Source organism: Dermacentor silvarum, chromosome 1 (genome assembly GCF_013339745.2).
Source record: "Dermacentor silvarum isolate Dsil-2018 chromosome 1, BIME_Dsil_1.4, whole genome shotgun sequence".
Classification (NCBI taxonomy): domain Eukaryota; kingdom Metazoa; phylum Arthropoda; class Arachnida; order Ixodida; family Ixodidae; genus Dermacentor; species Dermacentor silvarum.
Genome location: NC_051154.1, coordinates 344293525 through 344304952, shown reverse-complemented (window position 1 = coordinate 344304952; position 11428 = coordinate 344293525). Strand labels below are relative to the sequence as shown.

General features: G+C 47.1%; 1 protein-coding gene across 1 annotated transcript in view; it reads right to left on the bottom strand.

Moving 5' to 3' along the window:
- Positions 1–6653: 6653 nt before the first annotated feature.
- Positions 6654–11428, bottom strand: part of LOC119437383 (uncharacterized) — a 47265-nt gene continuing 42490 nt past the window's right edge. Inside the window, exon 6 of the mRNA XM_037704414.2 lies at positions 6654–6756. Within this exon, the coding sequence (XP_037560342.1) occupies positions 6700–6756 (57 nt within the window). The 3' untranslated portion in view covers positions 6654–6699. The remainder of the gene's footprint in view (positions 6757–11428) is intronic.

The window sequence follows — 11428 nt, the reverse complement described above, 5'->3', positions numbered from 1 at the left end:
GGTTGTTCACCGCAGGTGCTTCACTGAGGCGCTTTACCTTCCCTGAGGCGCTTTAGATATAGCTTTACCAACTGAAACGACGGGAGTAACGGTTGTCACTGCAAAATGGCTGTGCGGTATTCTAGGGTTCGTAGTGACGCACCACAGTGAAAATGCGCCTGTTTATCTGCGTGCGGGAACCCTCCGTGATGCATTGCAAAGAAGAGCGCGCTGCCCAGTGACACAATTCATCGCTTGTCATCGCTTGCCCAGGGAAGGTGCCTCCATTCGCATGTTTACGTAGAGTTTGAGCGCGTTGTTCTCTCCAATGTGCTTGCCGATTGCCTCTGCTGCTGAGCTAACAGCGATCGCAGATGGATATACGTAACGACAGCGCAGCAAACGCATTTTGGCGGGTGATGGCTCTTGTGTGCCGTTAGGAAATTAAACTTCGAACGCAGGAAGGGGTTACAACTATTTAGTATGCCGTGCTTGTGATGAAAAAATGCCATCGCACTGGGTTTAAAAAAGCAAGCGTTTCTCGGCGCTGACCGTGTTTGCGACACTGCGGATCCGATACATCACCGATGACAAAGCAGCCATCTCAAACAACAGCTGCAATACCTTGACGTTGGAAAACACTACGCACTGCTCAGCATCGTCATCCACCACGGCTCATCGACGCCTTGCAAGCAGCTACAGTGTCGTTCCGATAATTATTTGCTGTGCGCTACGTCGCTACAATGCATACAATGAACCATGTTGTGGGGCCATCACAGCCTAAAAAGATAGATGCATAAGCAAGCGAAAGTTGCCGCTTTGTTTTTGATAATGGTTCTCAGTACGTCACCGATGACAGTGTGCTGTGCGTATTTTCTGTCGGCGGTCAAGATTGTTGATGCCTCTCAGTTCCGCACCACGTCGCTGTTGCCGGAAAATAAGTTGGGCGTGGCCCAACCGTGGCGGGCGCACGCACAAGAGTTACATGCCTCGCGAGGGGCGTGACGTATGGTTTTGATTGACACGCGAACTCGGGCCAAACTCGTACATCGTACATGGTGGCGGCAGCAGTAGCTTGTGTAATCGCATCCAGCGGCAGCAAGCGTCAATATGACCGTCTGGACCCGTTCACCTACATGTCCGACGTAGAGTTTCAGCGTCATTTTTGCCTTTCCAAAACGTGAGTGCGCTGGCTGTGTGACGAGTTAGGCGAAGGCCGTCGTCTGCGGAGATAGGGTAGCGGGCTAATGATGCTTTTCCAGCCCAGACTGGTGTGACTAGGCTGCGGAGGAATAGTTAGTGCGATTGCTTCGGCTCTCTTGTTTCAAGCAAGCTCGTCTACCGCGCCCCAGCCCCAGGCCAGGTCCGGCGTCGTCATCGGAGTACTAGAGCACCTGCGAGCACCTGGGGTTCAACCCGGACCAACCAACCTGCGCAGGCGAAGTACTCACATTATATTGGAAGATTCAGAATGGACGCCGGGCAGCCTTCCGGTGCAACAGGTGCTGAAATCAGTTTTCGCAGGTACACGGTACCACTGCACTGCACGGGCAGAGAGGCGAAGGAAGTTTCTGCGCCAACACGGACCGCCTCGGCCGTCCGAACGACCACCTCTCCAGGCGGCAAATGATTTGGCTCACGTACTGCGTGAGCAAAAGCGTAGACATATGGATGTTGAAAGAGACCATAGACTTGTTTCCTCTATCGGAGCACGTCATCACCGACTGCAGGAAATACATCCGTGAGGTCGCGAGGGACGAGCTGCTGGCGCGAGCTCCACTCGGTGGCCCTGGGAAGACAGCGCAAATTGGCGAGTGCCTTCTTCGCGGCGAGCAAAAGTGCAATCGAGGCCGCCTAATGACGGGCGACAACGTTCCGCCGAGCCGCCAAAATTGCGGTGATGTTAAAGATGGTGGCCCATGGGTCTTCGGCATGGTCTGCGCGACCTGAGGGGTGCTGCTACTTTTCAAGGTTGACCGCCGAAAGGCGGTGACGCTAGGCGCCATTATTGCCCCAATGTTCAACCGGGGACCATTATTCATAGTGACGAATTGCCCGCCTACAACTTTATCCCAAATTTAGTGGATGCTAACGGGGCTATATGCCTCAATCTGCATTGGGAGACAGTTAACCACAGCGTGCACTTTGTGGAAACCAACACCTGCATTCACCCGAAAAAATAGAAAGTTATTGTCAAAAAGTGAAGCGCCACCTCGTCAGCAGTGGGTACAGAGTAACTGCACTGATGCTGGAGTCCCACCTGGGATGAATGTGGTGGCACTCAACGGCCACGTGTGCTGCAAAGACCCTTTCTCGCGTTTGTTAGAAGCCACGGATCGCTCGGGCTACCCAGTGTAAATACTCTTTCCTGCGGTTGTTAGAAGCCATCGCTCGGCGCTAGCCAGTATGAAGGTGCGTCACAATGTAAAAGAAAATAAAGCGTAGTTTTTTTGTCCTTGCATAAGTGTTTTCCGACATTCCTGAGTGCTTAGACGGTAAGCGCGTGGCAAACCACTTCTGCGCTAGCCCACGCTCCCTTCGTCTCGCAGCCTTACTTTAGCGCGAGCAACGAGCGATCTGTTGAAAGCCCAGTGTAAAAATCAGGCGCACACCAATCTGTGCTCGGAAATGGGAGCGCAAGCACGTAGCGAGCCGCACCAATTCAATCCAGAGGAAAGAGAAAGAGCAACGAGCGATCTGTTCAAAGCCCAGTGCGAAAACCAAGCGCACACCAATCTGTGCTCGGAAATGCTAGCGCAAGCACTTAGCGAGCCGCGCCAATCCAATCCAGAGGAAGAAAGAGGAGGGCAAGCGTGCCCTCGTGGTATAACGCCAAACGAGTTTGCCAATACCATCTAAACAGCACTAATTTCAATTTCCTCACGGGAAATTGTCAAAAAAATGCACTTTTTGCAAGTGTGCAGACGACTGCGCGTCTTCCATCTTAGTTGCAGTATTCAAATGCGCAAGGAAAGAAAAGGGGTTAAACAAAAGGGGGGGGGGGTTAAGTTGGCCTCAGGGGGGGTTACAACCCCCGAACCCCCCCCGCCCGGTCGGTGCGCCACTGATGTCCTGTAACTGCATTAAGGGATGACACACGCTAGCAAATTATGGAACGTTTTCATGCACCCAGATGACGTCATCAGTGGTATGTTTTGAATGATTGTCAAGGGAATTCTTGTTAAATAATTCCTCAAAAGGCCCAATTCTATATGTCAGTTTCACAGCCAATGTGATCAAACGATCCTTCAAAGGTATATTTAGTAACGTTGTGCAAAAACGTAGAACATTTATAATTAACCATTCGCGAAAATTTTCAATTACATTTTTGTCATGCTGAAATGAAATTTCTGCTTGAGCTGAGCGCGTTATATTGCTAGGTGTGGAAAGACAGAGACAAAAGAGGCTATTTACACGCTATTTACACTGGAGCCAGAGTCCAGACCGCCAGGCAGACACTCGCTCGCGCCAAGAGCCCAGACACTTCATCGTGTTTTTCGCGGCAGCTCGTCTCTTGAGCATCTGCCGATGGTATCGTAGTAATACTATATATATATATATAGAAAAATCAGAAGCACAACTTCGCGGTTATCTTAGGTTTATTATTTACCCAACAGTTTCGGTCGGTGGACCGAAAAAGGTCGGCCCACCGACCGAAACTGTTTGGTCCAACTGTCAAACTGTCAAACGGTCAAACTGCTCGGTCCAACTGTTCGACCGAAACTGTTCGGTCCGAAACTGTTCGGTCGGTCCACCGACCGAAACTGTTGGGTAAATAATAAACCTAAGATAACCGCGAAGTTGTGCTTCTGATTTTCCTAAATACGCTTTGCCCATTGAAAAATCCAGTTACTAATGTATATATATATATATATATATATATATATATATATATATATATATATATATTTCTGGCCCTCTCATGGAACTGGCCTCTAGTAGTAATAAAGCCAGGCTGGACTACAACAGCCCATTGCCCAGTATAGGTGCTTGTGCGCCACCGTACATCGCAAGGCATAAAATGAAATAATGTTTTTATTTCTTAAATGTTACTTTCGTTCATTGTAATACGGTAAGGTAAATGTGCAATTCGTAAGGTGAATTGTAAATATGTATAATAGTAGGTAACTGTTCTATCTTCATAATATATGTCTAGTTGTTCCAATTAAACACATTATTTAGCTAAACAAGAGTACATCTAAAGTATAGATCGTACCAACAAGAACATAACTTTATGTTGAGCTGGCTACATTCTGCCGTAAAAAATATACGATTTTATTTAGTTAAAGTGGGGAGGGGGCATAAATAAATAGTGTCAACGCAAAAAAAATGGCTTGAAAGTAAGATCCGAGCACACCGTTTATCATAGTGTTTGCTGCTGATTGTCGTATTTCTGACTTCAGCGTTGCTGAGGATGACAATGCAAAACTGCGTGGCCGTTTGTACTATCTACGCCTTATACCAAGATCCACAGTCCTAATCTGTAGCGATTAGGCAATACGAGCTAGCTGCTCGAGGCATGCTGTCCAGGCACTCAGAATACTAGATCGGGTTTCGGAGCACATGAGATATGCGAAGAACTAATTTTCTAGCTTTGCGTTGCGCAGCCTAAGTATACGCAGAAACAACAAAACTGGAAAAGCTGCACTATCGCAGCTCTAACAAGGCAGTGATACCTGAACGCAGCGGCCATCGGTGACAAAAACGCGTAGTATCCCTGATAAGGACACGCACTATGTCATAGCAGGCACGGAATGCGTCGCAACGCCAGCTGTCGCATTCTTATTAAATGGTATGTGATTTTCAAGCGCTGACTGAGAATAACAGGTAGGAAGAGAATCGCAACTCAACTGAAGCAAAGACAAATTGAACGAACTCCATTTCGAGTGCATGGTCATCTAAAAGTGGAGTGTGGCATCACTGCTAAGCCTGTAGCGAGACATGCAACAGCAAAAAAAAAAACTCGCTTTCTAATTAGTTTTAATAAATCTGTGACTTGGGCGAGTTGGTAATGCTTCATTTCGGATATAAAGCAGCGCACATAAAGGATTGACTTTCAAGCCTGAATAAGGCCAGTTCTACATAAATGCACTGACGAATGTGCAACCAAGAATGACTCATTCAGCTCGCTGCATATAAATTTATGCCAAATTTACACCTGTTTTTGTGTGAAAAGATCCGAAATTTCATGCATTAACAAAGTGCATGAGTGCACTCCTGCAAGAAACATTTGATTTTGGCACAGCTGCTTTTTCGCCAATGTTTTATCGTCATCAGTGTATCTGTGTTGGAAGACCCAGCGGCCACCTTGAGCCTTACTGCTAGACAAGGTCAGTGTTAGGGACACTCCATATAGCACCAGCTCTGATTAAACAGGTACGCTTGGTTTACGACCGAAGAACGCGAATGGCAAGCGAGGTTAGTTAACACGACGTTTCAGAGCGCACAAGTGAAATCACACGAAATGACAACTCTGCCTGCGCTCGCTTCTCACGCGATGCACCAGCCGGCTCGTAGCACGCAATTACGATAGCGCAGCATCTTTACCACAATGTTGCAGTGACTCGGGATGTCATGAATAACAGGCATGCGCAACATCAAAAACAGGAAAGAAAAATCTAACAACACAGCTCTTCGCAGCAACACCGCCGAGGGCTATAGCTTGGCCTTGCTGCGCACACGAACAGAAAACATGCCGTGCATTGATACAATCTACGCCTGAGCAAACTTTTTGCGTGGATACTTTTTTGCGCTCCTTTGTCCATTGGCCACCGAAAGGACGTTGTTTTTGTCTGCAGTAGTGGGCATGACCGTTTATTTGAAATTGAAATGTTTTCAGTCATAGGTGCCGAGTTTTCATTTTCCCGGGGGCTGGGGGTAGGAGCTGATGCCCGATAAACGTTCCTCTTTCTCTCTCTCTCTCTCTCTCTATATATATATATATATATATATATATAGAGGTTATATATATATATATATATAACCTCTATATATATATAATCTGGTTATATATATATATATATATATATATATATATATATATATAACCAGAAGTCACGACCGTTTATTTGAAATTACAATGTTAACAGTCATAGGCGGATAGTTTTCATTTTCCCAAAGGGGGGAGGGAGTGGCTGAGGCCTACTGCATCAGTGAAGTCTGCAGTCATTTAGGCATCACTGAAGTGTTCAGGTATTTCTAGAAGTAAAAAAGATACAGCCAACTTGAGAATCCTTGCAGAAACCTTGCAGAATCCCAACCCAATTTCCAGTGAAGCAGTTTCTTTCGAGCAGTAGCATTAGAAATTTCAGTTGCTTGTAATTAAACCACATATTTTAAAACGTTGTGCACATATGACACCCACTTGCATTGTTGCCCGGACCTAAGGCACTCGAGCACTCAATTGCTTTTTGTGTCTCCTCTTTGCGTTCGTCTTTAGAGCTGTTTGATCATTACTTTATGATCGACGACCTGTAAGCACGCCTAAAATCTTAAACGCCGAGAATAACTGCAGCAGAAAGGCAAATGTAGCGACTATGTTTTAAAGGAATGCTCATAAAATCCATCCATACAACCAACCACAGGACGTGGATCGGTTTACATTTGCTTCTGCCTATATCATTATGGTTAAACAAGATTCGCTGACGCGGTTTACAGAATGGAATACAGTGAAGCAAGACATTCGTTTATTTGGGACTTGACAGCCATCCCTGCGAGGTTTCACACGTTGCTCATGCAGTATCCCAGGACGTTGCACGTTCCCGGCCTCCCACTGTTCTGCAAAACATAAACGGACAGAAAAGTTAGATGCTTACAATATAGTGCACCAAAGTGCATTTGGCATGCTCATTGAAACTCATATTATAAGGGACAGGCAATGAATAACTAATAAAGTGAGAATTATCTCAGTGCTCAGCACCTCGCTTCTGAGCACTTTCAGTTTTTGTAGCTTTATTTCCTTGAACAGCCCTATGTTAATTGTATTACATAAGGGATATGGTTACGTGTTGTTTAAGTAATACAACTTCTGCTAGCTTTTGCAGAAAAATCGATGGTAGATTGTTAGATGCAACTTGTTGGGAAATGCCGTTCCAGTCTGATGATAGTATGAAGAAAACCGAAGCTGGAAAAGTAGTAATGCTGTAACATCGGCACGAAACATGAAGTGGATGTCCGGTGCGTCATAATGCGCTCGAGCGGAGCACTTATTAACGAAAGTAAATGCACACAAGATCCAGTAGTAAAAGCAGCGCATCAATAACTGCAACGCAAGCCAGAATTACACAGGACAGGTGCCTGTCTTGTGTTGCCGCTATTTTTTGCGCTGCTTTTACTATGAAGATTAACCAACTCGCTCAGTTTTAGCACTCTATTGAAGATCCAGTAATCTGTATTTGCTGTGTGGAGCGTAGTACAGCGTATACGTACTGAGTAATCAACTCTGAACGGAATCACTTGGATGGCTTGGAGAGAGAAATGTTTTTGAAACAAATAATTCGGGCGAACCATGTGACGGAGCTGCCGAGGAAAAGAAATACAGCTATGAAACGAGTCGAGCTCAAGCGCACGTCTTCCATCATATATACCGGCTGTAATTCCTGCCATGTTCGTCCTGTATATTTTTCTTCGACTCTGTGTAGTCTGCTCTCTTCTTAGTATATTATGAAATGTTCAGTTAGGTTTGATTTTCCAATGCGGCGCTTCTCCACAAAACCTTGCGCAATTCCACTTCTTCCTGGAAGCCGGCTTCATTGCAGTTACAATATAATGCCAGGACGCCACCATATCTGAGGCAGCGACGACAAATAAGAAGTATATCATGCGCCCATCGCTCGAGGAGCGCGTGACGCTCCGATTTGTCGCTCCCAGTCACATCATTCCGCCAGAAGACACACCGAAAATTTCTTGACTTCGCCCAATCGCGCTGGGCCCACAGAGTTTCCACCAACTTTTCGTCCGTGAAACTACAGCACGTAAACAGCTGTATATAGTAAAAAGCACCTTTATTCAGTGAACAGCATGCTGCAAGCTTCAGTCCACAACATGCACGGCTCAGTAACAGGAGAGGACATCTTTAAATAATCAGAAAAGGTTGTGTCCGCGTACACCTTGTAGTGGAGAAAACTACAACCTGACACATTTTATGGGAAGAACACACCCGGAGTTAAAAATACAGAACTCGATGGCGAATAATAAAAACTCATAAATTTGGCGGGTTCTCTTGCTTCGCTTGATTCAAAAGCAGGCCCTCCGAGGGAAATGCATATCCCGTGTTCTGAAACCTGTTTCAGCTGCTACTGTCACTAGGTCGCCTGGGCTTAATCACGACCAGTTCTGTAAATTTCTAAAAATGACATTGTCTGAGTTAGTAGACGTGATGTATCACACGGCAATTTGGTGGCTTATCTGTGGGAAAGTTTTGTCTCGTTTCTTTAACCTTAAGGATGAAATAAAAAGTTCCTTCCACAGAAGGATCGCCGCGAGCCCATTACTAATGGCTGGGGTACAAAGTCTTTTGACACAAAGGCTTTTGTGTCGACCTAAGAACAAACATCAATAAGCTCAATATGAAACTGCAAGGTGAGGCACACCTCATTCACGACCTGTACATGGACATAAAAGTTATTAGGGCAAAACTTCACTTTCTTTGGAAGTAAGTGAAAATTCTAAAGTTGGAACATTTCCGCTGCTTTTCAAGCATTAGTGAGTAGACTAAAATTGCATTTTCATCCATATTGTTACGCGTAGTTGATGCTCAAGGCTATTTACAATTTATTTACACGGAAGCTAACTGAGGACAAGATGGCGGCGCTATATCAAGCGGAAACACGTCGTCTTCCTTCTCCTCAGTGCAGCCACACTCTGCCGGCTGTTCTGTATCACCACCCCCGGCAGTAGAAGCACCGTCCCGGTGTGATTAAGCTACACATCCGCGGTGAAAGGTGTGTGGTATGGCTTTAGTCTCGCCACATGAACGATGTCACTTGCAGCTGACAATGACACGGAGGGGTCGGCGGGGATGAGTTAATATGTGACATCGGTCACTTGTCGCACCACACGGCATAGGCCAGTGTAACGTGACAGCAGCTTTTCGGAAAGGCCCACACGGAGGATGGGTGCCCAGAAAAGCACTTGAGCACCTGGAGAAAAGTGCACGTCGCGATGGTGGCAATCGTAGAGGCGTCTCTGATGCTCCTGTGAGGCCTCGAGACGGATGCGAGCAAGCTGAGCCGTGTGGTCAGCGTGTGCGTTCGCGTCGCGGGTGTATGCAGTGGCTGAACGTATATCGGGCGAGGGCAGCAAGGTGTCCAAGGACAACTCGGGTTCTCGGCCGTATAGGAGATAGAATGGTGAATAGCCGGCGGTGTCGTGACGTGATTAATTATACGCGAGCGTCACATAGGGTAAATTAAGATCCCAGTCGTGGAGGTCGGCCGCAACGTACTTCCAAAGCATGTCGTTGATGGTCCGGTTGAGGCGCTCCGTGAGGCTGTTGGTCTGTGGATGGTAGGACGTGCTAAATTGGTGCTTTGTCGAGCAGCAGTGGAGGGTGTCCTCGACGACAGCCGAGAGAAAGCTACGGCCACGGTCAGGGAGTAATTGGCGCGGAGCACCGTGCACTAAAATGATGTCGTAGAGAAGAAAGTCAGCGACGTCAGTAGCACAACTTGTCGGGAGGGCTCTTGTGATTGTGTACCGCGTAACGTAATCGGTAGCGACGGCGACTCATTTATTTCCGGAGCCCGAGAGAGGAAACGGCCAAAGAAGGTCTAGACCAACACAGAAAAAGGGTTCGGGCGGGATGTCGATTGGCTGGAGACATCCAGCTGGAAGCGTGGAGGGTTTCTTCCGGCGCTGACAGGGCTCACAAGTGGCAACGTAACGCCACATGGAGTGGGCGAAACCCGGCCAAAAGAAGCGACGGCGCGAGACGCCCAAGGGCCCAGCCAAGGGAGCGTCGTGAAGTTAGCGGAGAACAGTCGAACGCAGGTGTGATGGAATGACGAGCAGAAAGAAGGTCCGGGCGATGGGGGTAAAAATTGCGGCGGTATAATGTCCCTTCGTTGAGTAGAAACATCCGGAGAGAGGCGTCACCAAGCGTTGATTCCAGATGGTCGATGAGGGCTCGTATAAGGGTCGCGGGGTTAATTTCTCGTTGCCGATGTGAAGCAACTGGGACACAGAGAAAACGGAAGCGATGGCGACCGCATCAGCCGGTTCTTCCACTGGGTAGCGGGACAAACAATCTGCATCCTGGTGCGAGCGTCCCGTCTTATATACCACGAAGAAGGTATATTCTTGCAGGCGCAAAGCCCAGCGAGCTAGTCGTCCCGTGGGGTCCTTGAGCGAGGATAGCCAGCAGAGAGCGTAGTGATCAGTGATGACACAGAATGACCAGCCGTACAAGTATGGACGAAACTTCGCAACTGCCCACACAAGAGCGAGGCACTCGCGCTCTGTGATTGAATAATTGCGCTCGGCGGGTGACAGAAGTCGGCAGGCGCATAGGCTATAACGCGATCATGTCCACGCTGGCGTTGTACTAACCCTGCTCCTATGTCATGACCAATGGCATCAGGTCGAACTTCCGTTGAGGCAGACGGGTCAAAGTGGGCCAGGAATGAAGGCGTGGTATAAGGAGAGTAGCGAGACGATAAAAAGACGCGGCATGGTCACGACCCCAAGAAAACGGGACGTCTTTCTTGAAGAGGTCGGTAAAGGGATGTGCAATGGACGCAAAACCGGACAAAAATCCTCAGCTATCTGCACACACAAAAAATGCGAGTGATACTGTGACCTTGATGACAGAAGGGCGGAATTAAATATGTTCCCAAATAGCATTAGCTGCGATGTGGATTCACTGCAAGGTTCCTTTCAATAGAAGTAATTCAACTGCAATCAAATGACATCTTGAAGTGCCAGACCAAATAAGAAAATCTAATCAACTGCTATAAATCACTAGGCTTGAACAGTTCCCGAACTAAGAGCAATTTGCGCGCGCGGGTACATGTCAACTCTTGGCACTACCTACCTGTATCCGTTCCAATTGGTGCCATCTGATAGCACAGTGACATATTGTACATTGTAGTCAGCGGCGACCATCGCTGTTAGTCAAAAATTTAAAGCATTCGTAATGGTTAAATTTTCTTTCCGACCTCATGCATATTGTCCTCTGTGCCTTGTTTCAGTGCTGTCCACGTTCTCATAGCCGTATGTGCCATTTCGATTAATCTTCTGTTCTCTGTAAATATAAATATTGCGAGCTTCCTACGCGTTCTAGAAGACATCAATTATGCTCGATGTGTGCTGTGTCACAATTATACGATATGATTCTTCTGTGAATAGGAAGTTCCTATATAAATCACTTGCTACTACTGATTCAGATTGGTCTCTTTAATCCCCCACGAAAACCTGCGATGAAAGGCTTACTCTTTAGGGCTTGGCGATT